Source organism: Phyllobates terribilis, unplaced genomic scaffold (genome assembly GCF_046119375.1).
Source record: "Phyllobates terribilis strain yellow unplaced genomic scaffold, ASM4611937v1 Scaffold_5__5_contigs__length_657084704, whole genome shotgun sequence".
Classification (NCBI taxonomy): domain Eukaryota; kingdom Metazoa; phylum Chordata; class Amphibia; order Anura; family Dendrobatidae; genus Phyllobates; species Phyllobates terribilis.
The window spans coordinates 210,822,551-210,847,786 of record NW_027362765.1 but is presented as its reverse complement, the minus strand read 5'-3'; the positions used below and the strand labels follow the sequence as shown (position 1 = coordinate 210,847,786).

At 43.4% G+C, this 25,236-nt stretch overlaps 1 protein-coding gene across 1 annotated transcript in view; it reads right to left on the bottom strand.

The window, feature by feature from the left end:
- Positions 1–25,236, bottom strand: part of ASIP (agouti signaling protein) — a 595,544-nt gene that overhangs the window by 193,216 nt on the left and 377,092 nt on the right. The window contains exons 2-3 of the mRNA XM_073683765.1: positions 15,274–15,420; positions 15,130–15,191 (exon numbers count right to left, since the gene is read on the bottom strand). Coding sequence (XP_073539866.1) covers positions 15,130–15,191; positions 15,274–15,420 — 209 coding nt within the window. The remainder of the gene's footprint in view (positions 1–15,129; positions 15,192–15,273; positions 15,421–25,236) is intronic.

The window sequence follows — 25,236 nt, the reverse complement described above, 5'->3', positions numbered from 1 at the left end:
TGGATCCGACTCATAAACATTCTGGGCATCAGTGCAGATCATTTCCTCGTCTGGATTAACAGTAGCTCTGGAGCTGACTTCCGTTTCCCAGGCTATAGTATGAGTAAACAGCTCTGCAGACTCAACCATCTGTGTTACCCCATACTCAGATGGGCAGCTGGAGACTTGGGAGCTGTGAGGAAGCAAGTGTGATTGGGGTAACACCTCTGAGGACTGGAGTATTTGTGATGTTGAAGTTGAGGTGGAGGAGAGCCCACTTGAAGGAGCACTTAATATCCGTTGAAGCACCTGCTGCTTTTGTGCCTCATCTGGAATTTGTAGCGATGGGCATGTCCGAAAGAAGGATCGTATCACATTGTCCATGAAAAGAAGTAGACATCTTAGTTTGGCTGGAAGATGGTCTTTCTTCTGCAGATGTTACTGTTGCTTTAACACCTACCCCACAGCCACAATCTTTTTTTTCGTTTCCAACACCCCTATTCCCCTTTCCACCAGCAGCAGGCCTTTTTCCACTCATTTTGGTGGTTAACTAATTGACAACTCTGTAGTTGTTTGCACAAAAAACAATGGAAGGAAACCGAGCAGAGCTGAGTGGCCCCACTGTGGTACTAGCCCAAAAGGATTAGCTGGGTTAGATGCAGTAAAACAATTTTATTAGATACACAGGTGGTGTAGCTTGGTACAGATTGGCTACTACAATGAGTAACAGACACTGCTACAGGCCCAAAAGTATTTACTGGGCTAGATGCAGTAAAATATTGCTATTAAATACAAAGGTGGTGTAGCTTGGTACAGATGGGCTACTCCAATGAGTAACAGACACTGCTACAGGCCCAAAAGGATTTTCTGGGCTAGATGCAGTAAAAAATTGCTATTAAATACAAAGGTGGTGTAGCTTGGTACAGATGGGCTACTCCAATGAGTAACAGACACTGCTACTATGCCCAAAAGGTTTTACTTGGCTAGATGCAGTAAAAAATTGTTATTAAATACAAAGGTGATGTAGCTTGGTATAGATGGGCTACTACAATGAGTAACAGACACTGCTACAGATCCAAATGGATTTACTGGGCTAGATGCAGTAAAAAATTGTTATTAAATACAAAGGAGGTGTAGCTTGGTACAGATGCGCTACTACAATGAGTAACAGACACAGCTACAGGCCCAAAAGTATTTACTGGGCTAGATGCAGTAAAAAATTGATATTTAATACAAAGCTGGTGTAGCTTGGTACAGATGGGCTACTCCAATGAGTAACAGACACTGCTACTATACCCAAAAGGTTTTACTTGGCTTGATGCAGTAAAAAATTGTTATTAAATACAAAGGTGATGTAGCTTGGTACAGATGGGCTACTACAATGAGTAACAGACACTGCTACAGATCCAAATGGATTTACTGGGCTAGATGCAGTAAAAAATTGTTATTAAATACAAAGGAGGTGTAGCTTGGTACAGATGCGCTACTACAATGAGTAACAGACACTGCTACAGGCCCAAAAGTATTTACTGGGCTAGATGCAGTAAAAAATTGATATTTAATACAAAGCTGGTGTAGCTTGGTAAAGATGGGCTACTCCAATGAGTAACAGACACTGCTACAGGCCCAAAAGGTTTTACTTGGCTAGATGCAGTAAAAAATTGTTATTAAATACAAAGGTGGTGTAGCTTGGTACAGATGGGCTACTACAATGAGTAACAGACACTGCTACAGGCCCAAAAGTATTTACTGGGCTAGATGTAGTAAAAAATTGTTATTAAATACAAAGGTGGTGTAGCTTGGTACAGATGCGCTACTACAATGAGCAATAGAAACTGCTACAGGCCCAAAAGGATTTACTGGGCTAGATGCAGCAAAAAAATTGCTATTAAATACAAAGGTGGTGTAGCTTGGTACAGATGGGCTACTTCAATGAGTAACAGACACTGCTAGTATGCCCAAAAGGTTTTACTTGGCTAGGTGCAGTAAAAAATTGGTATTAGATACACAGGTGGTGTAGCTTGCATCACAGATAGGCTACTCCACTGACTAACACACACTGCTAGAGGCCCAAAAGGATTGGCTTAGCTAGATTTAGCCAAATGCTGTGAAAAACACTTGCACAGCACTGGCACAGACCTGCCTGGCAAAACGTGCTAGGAACTGCTGTAACCTAGCCCTCAAAAGGGCTGAAATTACAACTAGTCCCTACTCCCTAAACCAATCTGTCTATTTAAGAGCAAATTTGCTTGCAATTCACACAGTTACAAAGTATAGCGCCCACAGCAGCAGCGGTGCCGTCTAACACTCAGCTGCAGCAGTGAGAAAATGGTGGGTCTTATAGGGCAAGGACATGTGACATACACAGCCAATGACACATGCCCTTGCTTGTGTGAAAAAAAAAGCACTTTGCAGCGTGTGTGCACTGCTGATAGGCTGACAGACTGCATCTCCCCACTGTAAATGCAGGAAAGAATAAAAAAAAAGGAGATCGGCATTATTTCTGCAGACATCAATCCCCTGCCCCTCCCCCCGCCCACTCTACACTGAAACTGTCTATTAACATTGATTAACAGTATTACTGTGAAAGAATCCAGTTACGATTTTGGTGCACGAACAGTTAGACGGCACCGCTGTAGCTGTGTGCGCTATACCTTGTTAATTTCAAGCCAATTTTCGCACAAATCTACAGATAGCTTTGGAGTAGGGAATAGTTGTGATTGCAGTCCTTTTAAGGACTAGGTTACAGCATTTCCTACGACTTTTATCAGGCAGGTCTGTGCTCTTAAATAGATAGATTGTGGGAGTAAAGACTAATTGTAATTGCAGTCCTTTTCAGGACTAGGTTACATCAGTTTTTTTCACAGCATTTGGCTGAATCTAGCAAAGCTAATCCTATTTGGCCTATTACAGAGTGTGTTAGTCAGTGGAGTAGCCTATCTGTGTTGCAAGATATACCACATGTGTATAGAATACCATTTTTATTACTGCACCTAGTGAAGTAAAATCTTTTGGGCATAGCATCATTCTATTAGTCCATCTATACTGACCTCCATCAGGTTGCAAATTCAAAATAATTTTTTGTCTGCATCTAGCTCTGAAAAAATATTTGGCCTTCTAGCAGTGTGTGGCACTTTCTCTATTAGTCCATCTATACTGACCTCCATCAGGTTGCAAATTAAAAATAATTTATATCTGCATCTAGCTCTGAAAAAATATTTGGCCTTCTAGCAGTGTGTGGCACTTTCTCTATTAGTCCATCTATACTGACCTCCATCAGGTTGCAAATTAAAAATAATTTTTTGTCTGCATCTAGCTCTGAAAAAATATTTGGCCTTCTAGCAGTGTGTGGGACTTTCTCTATTAGTCCATCTATACTGACCTCCATCAGGTTGCAAACTGAATATATTTTTTTTCTGCATCTACCTCTGAAAAAATATTGGGCTTCTAGCTTTGTGTGGGACTTGTTCTATTAATCCATCTATACAGACCTCCATCAGGTTGCAAACTGAATATATTTTTTTTCTGCATCTACCTCTGAAAAAATATTTGGGCTTCTAGCTGTGTGTGGGACTTGTTCTATTAATCCATCTATACAGACCTCCATCAGGTTGCAAACTGAATATAATTATTATCTGCATCTACCTCTGAAAAAATATTTGGGCTTCTAGCTGTGTGTGGGACTTGTTCTATTAGTCCATCTATACTGACCTCCATCAGGTTGCAAACTGAATATAATTTTTTTCTGCATCTAGCTCTGAAAAAATATTTGGCCTTCTAGCAGTGTGTGGGACTTTCTCTATTAGTCCATCTATACTGACCTCCATCAGGTTGCAAATTAAAAATAAATTTTATCTGCATCTAGCTCTGAAAAAAGATTTGGCCTTCTAGCAGTTTGTGGGACTTTCTCTATTAGTCCATCTATACTGACCTCCATCAGGTTGCAAATTCAAAATAATTTTTTGTCTGCATCTAGCTCTGAAAAAATATTTGGCCTTCTAGCAGTGTGTGGGACTTTCTCTATTAGTCCATCTATACTGACATCCATCAGGTTGCAAACTGAATATATTTTTTTTCTGCATCTACCTCTGAAAAAATATTTGGGCTTCTAGCTGTGTGTAGGACTTGTTGTATTAGTTCATCTATACTGACCTCCATCAGGTTGCAAACTGAATACAATTTTTTTCCGGATCTACCTCTGAAAAAATATTTGGGCTTCTAGCTGTGTGTGGGACTTGTTCTATTAGTCCATCTATACTGACCTCCATCAGGTTGCAAATTGAATATAATTTTTTTCTGCATCTAACCCAGCCAATAGTTTTGGCCTAATACCACAGTTTGGCCACTCAGCTCTGCTCGGTTCCCATCCATTGTTTTTTGTGCAAACAACTCCAGAGTTGTGAATTAGTTAACCACCAAAATGAGTGGAAAAAGGCCTGCTGCTGGTGGAAAGGGGAATAGGCGTGTTGGGAAGGGGAAAAAAGGTTGTGTCCGTGGGGTAGGTGTTAAAGCAACAGTAACATCTGCAGAAGAAAGACCATCTTCCAGCCAAACTAAAATGTCTACTTCTTTTAGCGGACAATGTGATAAGATCCCTTTCTTACGGCCACACCAATCGCTACAAATTCCAGATGAGGCACAAAAACAGCAGGTGCTTCAACGGATATCAAGTGCTCCTTTAAGTGGGCTCTCCTCCACATCAACTTCAACATCACAAATACTCCAGTCCTCAAAGGTGTCAACCCAATCGCACTTGCTTCCTCACAGCTCCCAAATCTCCAGCTGCCCGTCTGAGTATGAGGTAGAACAGATGGTTGAGTCTGCAGAGCTGTTTACTCATACTATAGCCTGGGAATCAGAGGTCGACTCCAGCGCTTCTGTGAATCCAGACGAGGAAATGATCTGCACTGATGCCCAGAATCTTTATGAGTCGGATCCAGGACCAGACACAGAAGGTTCTGACCATAATGTAGACCCTCATTCCCAAACTGTAACTCCTGTTGGTGGAGACAATGAGGAAGACGATGATAAGACTCAAATACCTGATTGGAGCGACAACTTTAGTTTTTTGTCAGGGCAGAAACAGGTTGGCTCTGAGGACGACGGGTGTGATAACGCACAGGGTGATGATGATGAGGTTGGAGATCCCACTTACTGTCAACCCACAGTCAGCCAAGAGATGAGGTCAGCAGAGGAGGTGGAGGAAGATGCTAGTGACGACGAGGTCAGGTTGCGCCTTCCTGGACAGAGACGTAGTACTGGAAGCACGTCAACAACTGCATCCTCAAACACAACTCTGCCTCTCACCACAAGTCGTGGTGGCTCTTCAGGTCGCATGGGTGCTAAGCCTTGCATAGCCTGGGCATTTTTTCAGATCGATAAAGATGACCCAACTCGTGTTATCTGTAACATTTGTCAGCAAAAGCTAACTAGAGGCCAAAAAATACATAGTTTGAGTACTTCATGCATGAACCGGCACATGGACATGAAGCATAAGCTGCAGTGGGAAGCTCAGTGTGCTACAATGCGTCCTAGCCGGCCGGGCCAACCACCGTCTGCCATATCTTGTGCATCCGTGGCCTCTTCATCCTCTGTGACTGGGGGGACAGCAGTGACACCTGTTTTGGGGCGCAGACCTGCCACCTCTTTACCCGCAACAGCCAGCGTGATTGGCAGGTCATCATTTTCTTTGGAGGTGGTAACACCAGCTGGTGTTGAGCGCTGTCCGACATCGATAGCACCACCTTTGGATCAAGGCAACCTAACATGTCCGCCTCCATCTTCCTCACAGACCGGCAGTTTGCCGGGGACACCCTTATCAACCCCGTCTAAGCACAATAGCCAGCCCTCGGTCCCTCAGATGTGGACAAGTAAAAGACCATTTCCTCCTAGCCATGAGAAAGCTAAGAGGTTGAATTTCACCATCTGCAAGCTCTTGGCTACAGAAATGCTGCCTTTCCGCCCGGTGGACACAGAGGATTTTCGAGACCTTATGTCCGTCGCAGTGCCCCAGTACCAGATGCCCAGTCGGCACTACTTCTCAAAGAAAGGTGTGCCTGCGCTCCACCAGCATGTCGCACACAACATCACCGCTTCTTTGAGAAACTCTGTGTGTGACAGGGTGCATTTCACCACAGACAAGTAGGCATGGACAGGGGCGTTACATGTCGCTGACTGGGCACTGGGTAACTATGGTGACAGCAGGACAAGGGGCTGCTGTCCAAGTCTTGCCGTCCCCACGAGTTGTGCGTCAATCCCCTTTATGTCAAAGTTCCTCCACTGCTTCTGCCTCCTCAACCTCCTCTCGGTCTTCCACCTGCACCCAAAGCCTGTCTGGTCATGCCACAAGCTTTCTAACTGCGCAGAAGGGATCCTGCACACCTCCTTACTATGCTGGCAGTAGGGCTCAACGTCATCAGGCGGTTTTTACTTTGAAATGTCTGGGAAATGTGAGTCACACAGCTGAGGAGTTGTGGTCAGCTCTGGAGAACCAATTTCATGAATGGTTGTCTCCACTGGACCTGAAACCAGGGAAGGCCGTGTGCGACAATGCTGCAAACCTGGGTGCGGCCCTTCGCCGGGGCAATGTCACACACGTGCCTTGTATGGCTCACGTGTTGAACCTGGTTGTCCAGCAATTTTTAGCCCACTATCAGAGACTAGATGGCCTTCTGCAGAGGGCACGGTCGCTGTGTGCTCACTTCCGCCGTTCGCATCCCGCAGCTCAGCGACTTACATCTCTACAGAAGTCGTTGGGCCTGCCACTTCACCGGCTAAAATGCGATGTGCCTACCCGGTGGAATTCAACTCTGCACATGTTGCAGCGACTGTGACAGCACCGACAAGCCCTGGTGCAATACGTTTTGACGTATAGCCTGGGACAACGAGATCCAGAGGTGGGGCAAATCACGCTGGAGGAGTGGTCTCAGATCAGGGACCTATGCACCCTTCTGCACAGTTTTGAAATGGCGACGAAGATGTTTAGTGCTGACGATGCCATTATCAGCATGACTATTCCGGTGATTTACATGCTGGAGCACATGTTAAACAGAATTCGGAGTCAGGTGGTGGCACAAGAGGAGGTGGAAGAAGTAGAGGAGGAGGAGTTGTATGCGGAAGGGCTAACATCTGCAAGGTCCAGACGGTCGGCAGCACCAAGGCGGCAAGCATGTGAGGGTGGGGGAGATGGTTTTACCAGGGTGCATGGTAGCAGCCAAACTAGTGAGGAAGGTGCAGGAGCCCAGGAAGAAGTGGAGGACGAACTGATGGAAGACTCATCAGATGAGGGAGACCTTGATCACATTTCTGTTGTGCGAGGTTGGGGGGAGAGGACAGAGGAAGGAAGCATGATTGTTACCTCGCCACCAACACAACAGGGACTTGGTGCTCCTGGATGCGCAACACACATGAGTGCCTTCTTGCTGCACTACCTGCAACATGACCCTCGAATTGTGAGAATTAGAAATAATCCTGACTACTGGGTTGCCACACTGTTAGATCCCCGGTACAAAATTAAATTTGCAGAAATTATTCCTGCTATAGAAAGGGATGCACGCATGCAGGAGTATCAGCAGAGACTGTTGCAGAATCTTACATGTGCTTTTCCACAAAACACCAGTGGTGCACGTAGTGAATCTCACAGTTCCAACTTGCCAACCGTGGGACCGTCAAGTGTTCAGCACTCAAACCGCAACAGAACCACAGTATCTGCTGGTAACATCAATTTTGCGGAATCATTTCACCACTTTTTTAGCCCATCCTTTGCAAGGCCACAGGAGACAAGAAGTCTGACACATAGTCAACGCCTAGAGACGATGGTACAGGAGTATCTCCAAGTAAACATTGAAGCCATGACTGTGTCACTGGACCCTTGCTCTTTTTGGGCTTCCAATCTGGATAAATGGCCGGAGCTAGCCACTTACGCCTTGGAGATCTTGTCATGCCCCGCAGCCAGCGTTCTGTCTGAACGTGTGTTCAGCGCTGCTGGTGGTGTGCTGACAGATAAGCGCACGCGGCTCTCCACTGATAATGTAGACAGACTCACGTTCATAAAGATGAACAAATCATGGATCCGAAATGACTTTTCTACCCCTGTGTCATCCTGGGGAGAGTAAAAGCTTGATGATTGGTTAAAATCACCCTACCAACAGTTTTAAGCTTTCAAATTGCTAATCATGTTTACCTGTATCTTGGCTGGAAAATAATTTGGGCTTTGTAGCAGTGTGCAGCACTGATTCTATTAGGCCATCTATAATAAGCTCCACAAGATTTAAAATTACTAATCATGTTTATCTGTATCTTGACTGGAAAATAATTTGGGCTTTGTAGCAGTGTGCAGCACTGATCCTATTAGGCCATCTATACTAAGCTCCACCAGATTTAAAATTAATAATAATTTTTAGCTGCATCTAGCCCGGAAAATAATTTTGGGGCTCCGAGATGCGCAAGACACATAAGTGCCTTCTTGCTGCACTACCTGCAACATGACCCTCATATTGTCAGAATTCGAAGTAATTATGACTACTGGGTTGCCACACTCTTAGATCCCCCAAACTTTTCGATCAACCTTTTCATTTTAATAAAGACCAAAAAAATGGTCATTTTTGAAATTATAAGCATTAGCAGGTTATTAGAAACTGAAATCAAACAGTTTTCAACTCAAAACTTTATTCTAGGTGATGTTACATTTTCACATAGGACCCCTTGTTCGAAAGGAGCTTCTGAACTCTCTCGTCCATTGAATTTGTCAGGTTTTGGATGGTTTCTGCTTCAATTGTTTTGCATGAGGACAGAATACCCTCCCAGAGCTGTTGCTTAGATGTGAACTGCCTCCCGCCATCATAGACACTCCTTTTGATGATGCTCCAGAGGTTCTGAATGGGGTAGAGGTCAGGGGAGCATGGGGGTCACACCATAAGTTTGTCCCCTTTTATGCCCATATCAGCCAGAGATGCAGATGTTTTATGTGCAGCATGAGATGGTGCATTATCATGCAAAAAAATGATCTTGCTGTGAAATACACGGTTCTTCTTCTTGAACCATGGCAGGAAGTGCTGTTTGAGAAAATCCACATACATTATGGAGTTCATCTTTAGCGCCTTCAGGGATCCTAAAGGGGCCGACAATCTCTCTCCCCATGATTCCAGCCCAAAACATTACTCCACCTCCTCCTTGTTGGCGCTGTAGCCGTGTTTGCGTTGGGTGTCCATCAACCAGCCATCCTCCACTCCATCCATCTGGACCATCGAGCGCTGCACGGCACTCATCCGTGAACAAAACAGTTTTGAAATCAGTCTTCATGTAATGTTTGGCCCACTGGAGCCGTTTCTGCTTGTGTGAAGTGGATAGAGGAGGTCGACAGGATGGCGTATGCACAGCTGAAAACCTCTGAAGGACCCTGCATCTTGTTGTTCGGGGGACGTTGGAGGCACCAGCAGCTTCAAAAACTTGTCTGCTGCTATGACAAGGCTTTTTTGCCGCTGCTCTTTTAACCTGACGTAATTGCCTGTAGGAAAGAGTCCTCAATTTGCCCTTATCAGCACGCACACGTGTGTACTGTGAATCAGCTACATACTTCTTGATTGCCAAGACACTTCATCCTGATCATCGCACAATGTTGATTGTAGTCATGCCTTGACCTAAACACTCCACAATTTGTTGCTTCTCAGCAGCCGACACATCCTTTTTCTTTCCCATTTTGGCAGAAAATGTAGGCTGCTTAATAATGTGAGAGAGCCTTTTTAAGTAGTCTTGCCTTTCATTGGACACACCTGCCAAACTAATTAGCACAGGTGTCTGCAATTGCTTACAGTGATATAAAGAGCCCTGACACACATCACCATCAATGAGTTTAACTGACAAACAAACAAATTCTTCCCTTATCACTCCTTAACACTTTTTGCATAATAATTTGGAACACAGTGTACATGTGCTTTTCCACAAAACACCAGTGGTTCACGTAGTGAATCTTACAGTTCTAACTTGCCAACCGTGGTCTGTATGGAGTTGTTCAATAAAGGGCCCAAAATTAAGATAACATAGATGGGAGAGGTCTCTATGAATAGGAATTCCTAAGTATTTGATACCCTGTGAGGGCCAGGCAAAGGTAAAGTTGGACTGGATGGAATCCTATATGGATTTGGGGAGGGAGACATCGAGGGCCTCAGACTTCGCTGCATTGATTTCAAAATTTGACCATGTAACAAAGTGATCTATTTCAGCCATAACAGCATGGATGGATATATGTGATTGAGTGATATATACTAGGACATCATCAGCAAATAGAGAGCACTTGTACTCGGTGCCTCCCACCTCAATCCACCTAATATTGGGGTTATGGCGAATTGATGAGAGCAGGTGCTCCGTCACTAGGATGTATAAGAGAGGGGACAGAGGACATCCCTGCCTTGTCCCATTGGTGATTGTGAAAGGTGATGAAAATATTCTGACGCACCCCCTGGGCCTTGGGACACCCGGAGCCGGACCCTTTTTGGTGGATGCTGGTGGTTGTAGTCTTCTTGGCGGCGACCCGGTTCCGTGGCTCAGGGTGGTCAAACCAGTGGCGGAACTATTTATGTGGTTTTGATGTTTAAATGTCCAACTACGCCACCCGTGGATTGCGGTCAGAGTGAACCGCCGCTGCAGGGCAGACCGCTGAGGCTGGTGTTGTGGGTGCAGCAGAGCATAGCATAACTCCCCACGGGAGGAGTATAGCCTCAGGGCAGTGTATGCGGAGGATGGGGGTGATGGTGCAGGGCAGCAGCAGTAACGACACGGAGTCAGTGATGCAGTCCAGGGCCTTTACTCACAGTTCTTATTATCCAGACCACGTCTGCAGGTAACGGCTGCCCACGTCGTACTGTGCTCACCAGGTGAGGGGCTCAGACAACTCCCAGATAACTTTGGAGCGCTTCACAGGACCCCGTTTGTGTGTCCTTTGTCTGGCCTTTCTTACCAACGCTTCTGTCCGGCTGCCTCGGGCCTCCTCTTGGTAAACTTGGCACCAGTTTCCCTGACCCTATGTGGTGCCTTCCTAGCGGGTGTAGCGAGGGACTGCGCCACATAAAATGTCACAGCCTCCGGTTTCTAGCTGAGGGTCGTTTCCCGCCTCCACTAGTTTCAGGGACCGGTCTCCCCCTTTGGCCTGACCCCTCTACGCAGGTGGATTCGGGCGTGCGGTGGCGACTCGCCCGTCCGCAACCCTGGGATCCCTTCGTTCCTCGTTCTTGGAGCCTTCTCCGCTCCTCTTCCTTCCTTCTCCCTCTTCCAGGCCTGGGCCTGTGTTACTAGGCCCGCCTCCGGAGCAGAGCTCATGCAGAGCCCCTGCTCCCTGTCACTTCTGCTCAGACTTCTCTGCACTGAACTAATATGGTGCCCACCTTTTATACTCCCTTATCAATGCATCCAGGAACTGCTTCCTCCCTGCTCCTGCACTACAGGGTTCCCCTTCCTCAGTGTTCCCTCCCCCCACTCCAGCCAGGGTCAGTGACTGTCGTGCCCATCTCAGGGGCATATTGGTCGCCCTGCCCCACGGCAATGTGGTGTAATGCCTGCAGGTGTCGGGGTCCTGATCCACACTCCATCCTTACCTGAAAGTGAGATATCACACCTCTGGGTGAGGTGCAATACCTCTGTAGCAACCGAGCCCTCAGGGTGCTACAGTTCCATTTATCTTCAGCCTAGGTGACGTATTGTGATACAGGGCCGTGATTTTGGCTATAAAAGGGTCCCCTAGACCCCTACCCCAAGCTTTTTAAGAGAATCATATATGGCGTGCCAGGAGACTCTATGGAATGCTTTCTCAGCATCCAACGAGAGTATCTAATTACAACTTTTTAACTGCATCTAGCCCAGGAAATACTTTGTGCCTAGTAGCAGTGTCTGCTAGTCAGCGGATTATCCCGGCTGTTAAGCAAGCTACACCACCTGTAGTTTGGACACTTAATTTTTTCAAAGGAAATGCTTCGGGACCACGGGATACTCAGTGAAGAGCATCAGGAGGCACCCCAAGGCATAGGGGCTGGGACTGGCAGTAGGATGCCTTGCGGTGGACAGCCGAGCTCGATCCTTATAAAAGCTTTTTAACTGCAGCAGCTTTAGTGGACGCTACTGGAGCTGGAATTACGCGGCTGCTGGCATGAGACTTGCCCTCCAATAGATCCTTGTAAATGGATTTAAAGTGTATTCATTCAAATTAGAGAGACAATTTAAATTAAAAAGCTTAGAGCTGCCTCCACCACAGGGGGGCTCGCTCGACCCACCAGCGGACAGGCACCAGTATTGAGAGAGGGGGGCTGGCCGTCAGGGTTCACCGCGGCTCTGGCACAAAGCCGGCGACACGGAGGTGGCACGGGCAGGAGCGGACTGAACGTGTTGGCTTCTCACTTTTTGGATTTTAGAAGGGCATGACATGCCTATATCTGTGTCTCCCCCTTCTTTTACTCCTCCACCTCTTTTCTTTTCGCATGACTATATGTACTTGTCACTTTTCCATGTGTTAGTTGTGTCTTCTGAGCAGTTTGTCAGCTTTTGGACACCTTTGAAGGTGTTTTCTATGTGTTTCTATGTGTTTTTGTTTGCCTGCCATTGGTTTTAACGGTGTTCGAAGGTGTTCGACGAACAGTTCGTCGAACAGTTCGGCGAACACATGGGTGTTCGACGAACCGAACCGAACTCGAACACTACGGGGGTGGCTCAACACTACTCAATACCTTCAAATTTTTTTTTTCATACAGTGGCTGGACCAATCCCCCCCTCCCCACTTTCTTACCCTCCTTCAGCCACCCTTCTTGTTCCCCCCACTATTCAAGTTTCTATCTCCTCTTACACTTGTTGGCAATTTGAATTATAGTTATAGCTTATTCATGTTCTTGTTGTCCTGTATTGTCAATGTTCACAAAAAACTGACAAAACTGGTTTCATCTTCTGAGCCACATTGTCTAACTGTTCAGCTAGTCATACTATTATTGATGTGGATTACTTGTAATTACTTATAAGTCTCTTTACCTCAATCTCATGTTTAAATCTGTTTACCATTTTTTTAAGATTTGATTCAACATGAAAATGATTTGTTATTTGTTATTTCTAATTCTCAATAAATAAAACTGGGTGACAAAGGTCCTCCAGAACCTGCTGTAGTAATTGTTCAAGGAGCAGACAGCGTGTTGATAGTTTTGAAACCCGGACAAGAGAAGTGGGAACATGTCCCAACTGACATGTTCTCCCTTTATGCCGCGGCCTCATTGTCAGTATTTGGTCAGTATTTTTTCTCAGGAGTGGGAACCAAAACCAGGAGAGGGTGATAAATGCTGAATTGGTGACTTGTTTCTATTATACCTTTTCTCTGATTGTTCCTCACCTGGTTTTGGCTCCCACTCCTGAGAAAAAAATACTGACTGAATACTGACCAAATACTGATAGTGGGGCCGTGGCCCTAGATCAAAATCTGGAAATGACGACTCAAGCGATCTTCGGCACAAAAATCGAGAGACCAACCATGGAAAATGTGGCTTTATGGAAAACCAAACAGAATTTATGGATTTACTTGGCTCAGTTGATGAACACTAGCCATTTTTGCATGACAAAGACTACCACTGCTACCAATGTATTGGAAATTTGCATTGTGGCAGTACCGACCCCTTTACAGTTATGGACAAAGCTGATAGGGGTATCTACTCAGAAGGAGGAGATGAGACCCAGAGCTTCACATACAATCCATGTTATGCCTGTATGAACTGCATTTGGGAACATTTTTTTAACGGAAGAGATGATTACCATAAGGACTCAAAATATTACACCAGCTGATTTATGTTATCAAATTACCTGATTTTGAATATATCATTTTTGCTTTAATTTGTGCATGCATTGCTTTGTGCTGTTGTACACAGTGTACACTTTCATTATTATCTTTATGTTAATCACTCGCTAAAACCATTCCCTAAGGGTATGGTACCTTGTATAAATAATGTAAAGCTCAAAACAGCAAAGGATGGATTTTAGTGTGAACATAAAACTGGATATTTTGAGTCCATATTGAAATATACAGAATACATTCAAACTATAACAAACCAGCATTGGTCTGGTTATACATTCACAGATAGATATTCTGTCCAAGTCTTGTCTTATGTTTACACACAGACAATGTTCATAGTAAAAAAATCTTGAGAAACTGTTTACTCGCATTGTCTGAAAGTTAACCTCTCAAATAGTCCTATGTTTATTATTTGCTATTGTAAATCATGGAGATTTGTTTAACCTTTGTCTGCAGTTGACTTATGTGATTCCTGAGAGCTTTTGAATCGTGTAGGTTTATTGCCCCCATTGTCTGATGAGAGCCTCAATCTCTGATTCATCTTTTCCCGAAGTCTGGCCACTGGAGGTTAAAGGTGAACTAGACTTACCAGTGTAGATTCACTATATATAAGGCCAGAGAAATATTACTAAGACAGAAACCATAGTTGTACCTGCACTGATGTGTAGTGTTGTAATAACTGCAATAAGTGGGTAGGCCCATGCAATGTTGTGATTTGTCCAGGGGTTCTCTGTCTTGGTGGTTGCTTTTCTGATATTCCAGATAGATGATGTTTAAAAGCTCCTTGGTGATGACGTGAGTATATGTACTTAACCTTTGTATGTTAACATATACAAAAGTGTATGCAATATCATATTATCATACTGTTCCTTTAATTGTGTATTTTATCTTTTAAATCAACTATTCTAAAAAAAATTGCTTTATATCGCAAGTGGTTGCCTTCTTTAAAGCCAAATCCGAACCTTAGTGTTAAAAACTTGGCAAAACAGGATTGTCAAGGACTATGATTTTAATGAAAGCAGGAAAAAGGACGCATGCTGAATACAATTCTGTTTTATCTCCTGAGATAGCTCATTGCAAAGTATTTCAAAGATCTTGCCCATTCAGTATTGGAAAAATATCTATTTTTTATCAAAAATCATCATAATGAGTAATACAGTACAAAAAAAAGTCTTAGGGTATTTTGACACTTATAGAATGCTCTCTATCAAGCACTTATTCGGGGTCTCTATGGGAATCCCTGAAAAACTGCATTCCAATGGGAATTCCATCATATCTAAGGGCAATGTGCTTGTATTAATGTGAAGCTAGCCTTATTCACATAGAAAAAAAATTGGTACCTTAGCCAGTTTATTCTTTTCAGCATCAATTCTGCTTACTTTTCGCCATCTCTTTGTTAAATCTGTGTGACATCAATAAAACATTTCATTATTTTTAATTCTTATATTAATCTGTACTTGGCAAATAAGTAGGAGTATACTGACCTACTATGGAAATGGGTGGAAGAAGCTCAGTAAAACGAGCGACACTTCCACTGTTGGTTATATCTGGCTTCTCCTCAAGAAGAATGTGAGACTGAACAAGAACCATCAACCAGGAAAAAAGAAGAAAACTGGATATGACTTTCATGTCTGCAAAGATATAAACAATCAAATATGATACATTGATAAACTGATTTAAAGTAAGTACCACTTTTATGAGTAAACCTTGTTAATGAGGTCAGTGGAAGAGAATAACCAAAATCTTTCTTGCAGTGGGTAAAATGGAAGAAGCAGTGACAGTAATTTTCATTTATAACAACGTACATTAAAACATGTCACCCTTGAAAAAAAAGGACTACAGCTGAAGAAAACCATGTTTATCATTAGAATAAAAGCTCATTCAGATATCAGTGATTTTCTCATACAGGAAAATTGGTCCCAGTTTGAATTTGATCAGTGATTTTTTTTAATCAGCGTTTCAGAGTTTGGTTAGTGTGTCACTTTGTACCATTAGAGTGTGGTAAGAGCTTCATCAGCTTTTTTAAGATGTAAAAAAAAATTTTCACAGACCAATGGACATCCATCCATTGACTAGTTTTATCCGAGACTCTGATGAAAATCAACATGTCTTTGATTTTGTGGTGACCACTTGGTTTGCAAAATTGTCAGGACATATTAACAACCCCATAGACTACAATAGGTACAAGTTCTATCCATTAAAAATACGGATAGAACTCATACATGAAAAACTGACATCTGAATGAGCCCTAACATGTTGAACTCTATTAGCAAAACTATATGAGGGAAAGATTGTCAGGTCTCAAAAGTCTTAATTACTATTGTAGGTGAAGACATCTTGTCTGTGCTGCTTTCCTCCTTAAAGAGGTTATCCACTACTATAGAGAAAGCCCTCGTCAATTTAAAAGGCGGAATAAGATTTTTTGTAAGTTCCTTGTGTTGTGATTCTTGCCTGTGAGTGGCACTATTGCGGACCGCTCACCAGGCATCACGTGACCCGGCTGCAGATGGCTCTGACATCCGCTCATGTCACGTCAAGTTCCGGCTGCAGCCAGGCGTGACCCAGTGATTGATGGGCTGTGGGCAGGGTTTCACAGCATGTCACAGCCCAGCATCCACAGCACACTTTCCCTCTCCTCTGCATTCACTGGGAAAGCGAGCAATGGATGCTGGGCTGTGATGTGCAGGGAAACCCCGCCCGCAGCCATTCAATCAAGGGGGGCAGATGAAGGACAAAGCCGCGGTCTATGGAGCGCCAAGGAATGGATGGTGAGGAAGAAATAATAAAAAAAACACCTTTATTAGGTCAATAAAACAAACAGACTGCGGCTTTGTCCTTCATCTGCTCTGTATTTGTCCCTCAGAGGGTCCGTGGCAGGAGCTGCCTTTCCCTTGGGAGTCGAGTTTGCTTGAGGACCTGCGCCTCAGGAGGACCTGCCGTGACATCACTGCCGGTCACGTGGACCGCCCAAACTGCAGCAGCACCACAGCACTGTGGACCTCCGCTCTCCAGGCTATTCCTGGGGTTGTGGTGAGCTCCCAGTCAGGTGAGCAGTTTTCTCGCCCCATACCTGTCCTTAATCCCCAGGTTTCACCCAGAGCGCCCCTTTCCTCTATCTTTCTTAATCAATCAGGGGGGAACGCATCACTGGGTCACTGGGACACATTCATTCCTGCACTGAGTGTGTCAAAGGTTGCCATTAGTTTGTATTCCCAGACTCTCCTGTCTCTCTGAGATTTGAAGTTACCTTTTAATACCAGTAATTTCATGTCCATGATGCTGTGATCAGGGATACAAAAATGTTTGGCCACAGGTACATGTATTGTTTTTTCTTTTATTGTGTGGCAATGAGAATTCATCCTTGTTCTCAGTTTTTGCCCTGTCTCCCCAACGTACAGATCCCCAGTTGAACATTTGGTACATATAATTAAGTACACCACATTACATGTGATACATATGATAGTACCTGGGATCTTGTATTACTGACGTGAGTTGGAGATCTTTATCTTGTCTGTGGTCATTATAAATGGTGTGACAGAGTCACTGTTGATATATGTGAGGGTAAATATGTTTCACTGCGGATACTAGCTTCAGTGAACTGAACCTACCGGGTGCCGCTAGTAGTCACCTACAATCCAAATCTGGAGGTGCTAATGGGAACTGCACGGAAACTACAACCTTTACTACTAGTGATTAGAGATGAGCGGTGTTCGACTCAAATTCGAGCTGTTTTGGGCGGTGTTCGAGCCGTTCGGCGGACACGAACGATTTGAAAAAAATTCGGCTGTTCGAGATTATGTTCGATAACTGTTCGTGTACCAAAATCATAACTGGATTTTTTCTCAGTAATGCTGAAAATTAATGTTAATACACAGTTTGAGTGTACAGCGGGGCGGGGGGAGGGGCAGGGGATGGATATCGGCAGAAATAATGAAGATCTCCATTTTTTTTTCTCTTTCCCGCATTTACAGTGGGGAGGTGCAATCTGTCAGCCTATCAGCAGCGCACACACGGAGCAAACTGCTTTTTTTCACACAATCAAGGGCATGTGTCATTGGCAGTGTATGTCACATGTCCTTGCCCTATAAGACCCAGCCATTTTCCCCATCGCCACCATTTTCTCACTGCTGCAGCTGCGTGTTAGACGGCACCGCTGTTGCTGTGTGCGCTATACTTTGTTAATTTCAAGCCAATTTTCGCACAAATCTACAGATAGCTTGGGAGTAGGGAAGAGCTGTGGTTGCAGTCCTTTTAAGGGCTAGGTTACATCATTTCCTACGACTTTTATCAGGCAGGTCTGTGCTCTTAAATATATAGGTTGGGAGTAAAGACTAATTGTAATTGCAGTCCTTTTCAGGGCTAGGTTACATCAGTTCCTATCACCTTTTGCCTGGCAGGTCTGTGCCAGTGCTGTGCAAGTTTTTTCACAGCATTTGGCTAAATCTAGCAAAGCAAATCCTTTTTGGCCTATTGCAGAGTGTGTTAGTCAGTGGAGTAGCCTATCTGTGTTGCAAGCTACACCACCTGTGTATAGAATACAAATTTTTTTACTGCACTTAGTGAAGTAAAACCTTTTGGGCATAGCATAATTCTATTAGTCCATCTATACTAACCTCCACCAGGTTGCAAATTCAATATAATTTTTTCCTGCATCGAGCTCTGAAAAAATATTTCGGCTTGTAGCAGTGTGTGGGATTTGTTCTATTAGTCCATCTATACTGACCTCAATCAGGTTGCAAATTCAATATAATTTTTTTCTGCATATAGCTCTGAAAAAATATTTAGGCTTCTAGCAGTGTGTGGGACTTGTTCTATTAGTCCATCTATACTGACTTCCATCAGGTTGCAAATTCAATATCATTTTTTTCTGCATCTAGCTCTGAAAAAATATTTCGGCTTCTGGCAGTGTGTGGGACTTGTTCTATTAGTCCATCTATACTAACCTCCATCAGGTTGCAAATTCAATATAACTTTTTTCTGCATCTAGCTCTGAAAAAATATTTTGGCTTCTAGCAGTGTGTGGGACTTGTTCTATTAGTCCATGGATACTAACCTCCATCAGGTTGAAAATTCAATATAATTTTTTTCTGCATCTAGCTCTGAAAAAATATTTCAGCTTCTAGCAGTGTGTGGGACTTGTTCTATTAGTCCATCTATACTGACCTCCATCAGGTTGTAAATTCAATATAATGTTTTTCTGCATCTAGCTCTGAAAAAAATATTTAAGCTTCTAGCAGTGTGTGGGACTTGTTCTATTAGTCCATCTATACTAACCTCCATCAGGTTGCAAATTCAATATAATTTTTTTCTGCATCTAGCTCTGAAAAATTATATCAGCTTCTAGTAGTGTGTGGGACTTGTTCTATTAGTCCATCTATACTAACCTCCATCAGGTTGCAAATTCAATATAATTTTTTTCTGCATCTATCTCTGAATAAATATTTCAGCTTGTAGCAGTGTGTGGGACTTGTTCTATTAGTCCATCTATACTGACTTCCATCAGGTTGCAAATTCAATATCATTTTTTTCTGCATCTAGCTCTGAAAAAATATTTCGGCTTCTGGCAGTGTGTGGGACTTGTTCTATTAGTCCATCTATACTGACCTCAATCAGGTTGCAAATTCAATATAATTTTTTTCTGTATCTAGCTCTGAAAAAATATTTAGGCTTCTAGCAGTGTGTGGGACTTGTTCTATTAGTCCATCTATACTGACTTCCATCAGGTTGCAAATTCAATATAATTTTTTTCTGCATCTAGCTCTGAAAAAATATTTCGGCTTCTGGCAGTGTGTGGGACTTGTTCTATTAGTCCATCTATACTAACCTCCATCAGGTTGCAAATTCAATATAACTTTTTTCTGCATCTAGCTCTGAAAAAATATTTTGGCTTCTAGCAGTGTGTGGGACTTGTTCTATTAGTCCATGGATACTAACCTCCATCAGGTTGCAAATTCAATATAATTTTTTTCTGCATCTAGCTCTTAAAAAATATTTCAGCTTCTAGCAGTGTGTGGGACTTGTTCTATTAGTCCATCTATACTGACCTCCATCAGGTTGTAAATTCAATATAATGTTTTTCTGCATCTAGCTCTGAAAAAAATATTTAAGCTTCTAGCAGTGTGTGGGACTTGTTCTATTAGTCCATCTATACTAACCTCCGTCAGGTTGCAAATTCAATATAATTTTTTTCTGCATCTAGCTCTGAAAAATTATATCAGCTTCTAGTAGTGTGTGGGACTTGTTCTATTAGTCCATCTATACTAACCTCCATCAGGTTGCAAATTCAATATAATTTTTTTCTGCATCTATCTCTGAATAAATATTTCAGCTTGTAGCAGTGTGTGGGACTTGTTCTATTAGTCCATCTATACTGACTTCCATCAGGTTGCAAATTCAATATCATTTTTTTCTGCATCTAGCTCTGAAAAAATATTTCGGCTTCTGGCAGTGTGTGGGACTTGTTCTATTAGTCCATCTATACTAACCTCCATCAGGTTGCAAATTCAATATAACTTTTTTCTGCATCTAGCTCTGAAAAAATATTTTGGCTTCTAGCAGTGTGTGGGACTTGTTCTATTAGTCCATGGATACTAACCTCCATCAGGTTGCAAATTCAATATAATGTTTTTCTGCATCTAGCTCTGAAAAAAATATTTAAGCTTCTAGCAGTGTGTGGGACTTGTTCTATTAGTCCATCTATACTAACCTCCATCAGGTTGCAAATTCAATATAATTTTTTTCTGCATCTAGCTCTGAAAAATTATATCAGCTTCTAGTAGTGTGTGGGACTTGTTCTATTAGTCCATCTATACTAACCTCCATCAGGTTGCAAATTCAATATAATTTTTTTATGCATCTATCTCTGAATAAATATTTCAGCTTGTAGCAGTGTGTGGGACTTGTTCTATTAGGCCATCTATACTGACCTCCATCAGGTTGCAAATTCAATATAATTTTTTTCTGCATCTAGCTCTGAAAAAATATTTCGGCTTGTAGCAGTGTGTGGGACTTGTTCTATTAGTCCATCTATACTAACCTCCACCAGGTTGCAAATTCAATATAATTTTTTTCTGCATCTAGCTCTGAAAAAATATTTCGTCTTCTAGCAGTGTGTGGGACTTGTTCTATTAGTCCATCTATACTAACCTCCATCAGGTTGCAAATTCAATATCATTTTTTTCTGCATCTAGCTCTGAAAAAATATTTCAGCTTGTAGCAGTGTGTGGGACTTGTTCTATTAGTCCATCTATACTGACCTCCATCAGGTTGCAAATTCAATATAATTTTTTTCTGCATCTATCTCTGAAAAATAATTCAGCTTCTAGCAGTGTGTGGGACTTGTTCTATTAGTCCATCTATACGAAACTCCATCAGGTTGCAAATTCAATATAATTTTTTTCTGCATCTGGCTCTGAAAAAATATTTCGGCTTCTAGCAGTGTGTGGGACTTGTTCTATTTGTCCATCTATACTAACCTCCATCAGGTTGCAAATTCAATATAATTTTTTTCTGCATCTTGTTCTAAAAAAATATTTAAGCTTGTAGCAGTGTGTGCGACTTGTTCTATTAGTCCATCTATACTGACCTCCATCAGGTTGCAAATTCAATATAATTTTTTTCTGCATTTATCTCTGAAAAAATATTTCTGCTTCTAGCAGTGTGTGGGACTTGTTCTATTAGTCCATCTATACTGACCTCCATCAGGTTGCAAATTCAATATAATTTTTTTCTGCATCTAGCTCTGAAAAAATATTTCGGCTTGTAGCAGTGTGTGGGACTTGTTCTATTAGTCCATCTATACTAACCTCCACCAGGTTGCAAATTCAATATAATTTTTTTCTGCATCTAGCTCTGAAAAAATATTTCGGCTTCTAGCAGTGTGTGGGACTTGTTCTATTAGTTCATCTATACTGACCTCCATCAAGTTGCAAATTCAATATAATTTTTTTCTGCATCTAGCTCTGAAAAAATATTTCAGCTTGTAGCAGTGTGTGGGACTTGTTCTATTAGTCCATCTATACTGACCTCCACCTGGTTGCAAATTCAATATAATTTTTTTCTGCATCTAGCTCTGAAAAAATATTTTGGCTTCTAGCAGTGTGTGGGACTTGTTCTATTAGTCCATCTATACTAACCTCCATCAGGTTGCAAATTCAATATAATTTTTTTCTGCATCTAGCTCTGAAAAAATATTTCAGCTTGTAGCAGTGTGTGGGACTTGTTCTATTAGTCCATCTATACTGACCTCCATCAGGTTGCAAATTCAATATAATTTTTTTCTGCATCTAGCTCTGAAAAAATATTTCGGCTTCTAGTAGTGTGTGAGACTTGTTCTATTAGCCCATCTATACTGACCTCCATCAGGTTGCAAATTCAATATAATTTTTTTCTGCATCTAGCTCTGAAAAAATTTTTTGGCTTCTAGCAGTGTGTGAGACTTGTTCTATTAGTCCATCTATACTGACCTCCACCAGGTTGCAAATTCAATATAATTTTTTTCTGCATCTAGCTCTGAAAAAACATTTCAGCTTGTAGCAGTGTGTTGGACTTGTTCTATTAGTCCATCTATACTGACCTCCATCAGGTTGCAAATTCAATATATTTTTTTTATGCATGTAGCTCTGAAAAAAAAATTCAGCTTGTAGCAGTGTGTGGGACTTGTTCTATTAGTCCATCTATACTGACCTCCATCAGGTTGCAAATTCAATATAATTTTTTTCTGCATCTAGCTCTGAAAAAATATTTCGGCTTGTAGCAGTGTGTGGGACTTGGTCTATTAGTCCATCTATACTGACCTCCATCAGGTTGCAAATTCAATATAATTTTTATCTGCATCTAACCCAGCCAATACTTTTGGGCTAATACCACAGTTTGGCCACTCAGGTCTGCTCGGTTCCCATCCATTGTTTTTTGTGGAAACAACTCCAGAGTTGTGAATTAGTTAACCACCAAAATCAGTGGAAAAAGGCTTGCTGCTGGTGGAAAGGGGAATAGTCGTGTTGGGAAGAGAAAAAAAGGTTGTATCCGTGGGGTAGGTGTTAAAGCAATAGTATCATCTGCAGAAGAAAGACCATCTTCCAGTCAAACTAAGATGTCTACTTCTTTTAGCGGACAATGTGATAAGATCCCTTTCTTACGGCCACGCCAATTGCTACAAATTCCAGATGAGGCATAAAAGCAGCAGGTGCTTCAACGGATATCAAGTGCTCCTTTAAGTGGGCTCTCCTCCACCTCAACTTCAACATCACAAATACTCCAGTCCTCAGAGGTGTCACCCCAATCGCACTTTCTTCCTCACAGCTCCCAAGTCTCCAGCTGCCTGTCTGAGTATGGGGTAGAACAGATGGTTGAATCTGCAGAGCTGTTTACTCATATATAGCCTGGGAATCAGAGGTCGGCTCCAGAGCTTCTGTGAATCCAGACGAGGAAATGATCTGCACTGATGCCCAGAATCTTTATGAGTCGGATCCAGGACCAGACGCAGAAGGTTCTGACCATAATGTAGACCCTCGTTCCCAAACTGTAACTCCTGTTGGTGGAGACAATGAGGAAGACGATGATGAGACTCAAATACCTGATTGGAGCGACAACTTTAGTTTTTTGTCAGGGCAGGAACAGGTTGGCTCTGAGGACGAGGGGTGTGATAACACACAGGGTGATGATGATGAGGTTGGAGATCCCACTTACTGTCAACCCACAGTCAGCCAAGAGATGAGGTCAGCAGAGGAGGTGGAGGAGGATGCTAGTGACGACGAGGTCAGGTTTCGCCTTCCTGGACAGAGACGTAGTACTGGAAGCACGTCAACAACTGCATCCTCAAACACAACTCTGCCTCTGACCACAAGTCGTGGTGGCTCTTCAGGTCGCATGGGTGCTAAGCCTTGCATAGCCTGGGCATTTTTTCAGATCGATAAAGATGACCCAACTCGTGTTATCTGTAACATTTGTCAGCAAAAACTAAGTAGAGGCAAAAAAATACATAGTTTGAGTACTTCATGCATGAACCGGCACATCGATATGAATCATAAGTTGCAGTGGGAAGCTCACTGTGCTACAATGCGGCCTAGCCGGCCGGGCCAGCCACCGTCTGCCACATCTTGTGCATCCGCGGCCTCTTCATCCTCTGTGACAGGGGGGACAGCGGTCACACCAGTTTTGGGACGCAGACCTGCCACCTCTTTACCCTCAACAGCCAGTGTGATTGGTCATCATTTTCTTTGGAGATGGAAACACCAGCTGGTGTTGAGCGCTGTCCGACATCGATAGCACCACCTTTGGATCAAGGCAACCTAACATGTCCGCTGCATCTTCCTCACAGACCGGCAGTTTGCCGGGCACACCCTTCTCAACCCCGTCTAAGCACAACAGCCAGCCCTTGGTCCCTCAGATGTGGACAAGTAAAAGACCATTTCCTCCTAGCCATGAGAAAGCTAAGAAGTTGAATTTCACCATCTGCAAGCTCTTGGCTACAGAAATGCTGCCTTTCTGCCTGGTGGACACAGAGGATTTTCGAGACCTTATGACCGTCGCAGTGCCCCAGTACCAGATGCCCAGTCGGCACTACTTCTCAAAGAAAGGTGTGCCTGCGCTCCACCAGCATGTCGCACACAACATCACTGCTTCTTTGAGAAACTCTGTGTGTGACAGGGTGCATTTCACCTCAGACACTTGGACGAGTAGGCATGGACAGGGGCGTTACATGTCGCTGACTGGGCACTGGGTAACTATGGTGACAGCAGGACAAGGGGCTGCTGTCCAAGTCTTGCCATCCCCACGAGTTGTGCGTCAATCCTCTATATATCAAAGTTCCTCCACTGCTTCTGCCTCCTCAACCTCCTCTCGGTCCTCCACCTGCACCCAAAGCCTGTCTGGTCATGCCACAAGCTTTCTAACTGTGCAGAAGGGATCCTGAACACCTCCTTACTATGCTGGCAGCAGGGCTCAACGTCATCAGGCGGTTTTTACTTTGAAATGTCTGGGAAATGTGAGTCACACAGCTGAGGAGTTGTGGTCAGCTCTGGAGAACCAGTTTCATGAATGATTGTCTCCACTGGACCTGAAACCAGGGAAGGTCGTGAGCAACAATGCTGCAAACCTGGGTGCGGCCCTTCGCCGGGGCACTGTCACACACGTGCCTTGTATGGCTCACGTGTTGAATCTGGTTGTCCAGCAATTTTTAGCCCACTATCCCGGACTAGATGGCCTTCTGCAGAGGGCACGGTCGCTGTGTGCTCACTTCCGCCGTTCGCATCCCGCAGCTCAGCGACTTACATCTCTACAGAAGTCGTTGGGCCTGCCACTAAAATGCGATGTGCCTACCCGGTGGAATTCAACTCTGCACCTGTTGCAGCGACTGTGGCAGCACCGACAAGCCCTGGTGCAATAGGTTCTGACGTATAGCCTGGGCCAACGAGATCCAGAGGTGGGGCAAATCACGCTGGAGGAGT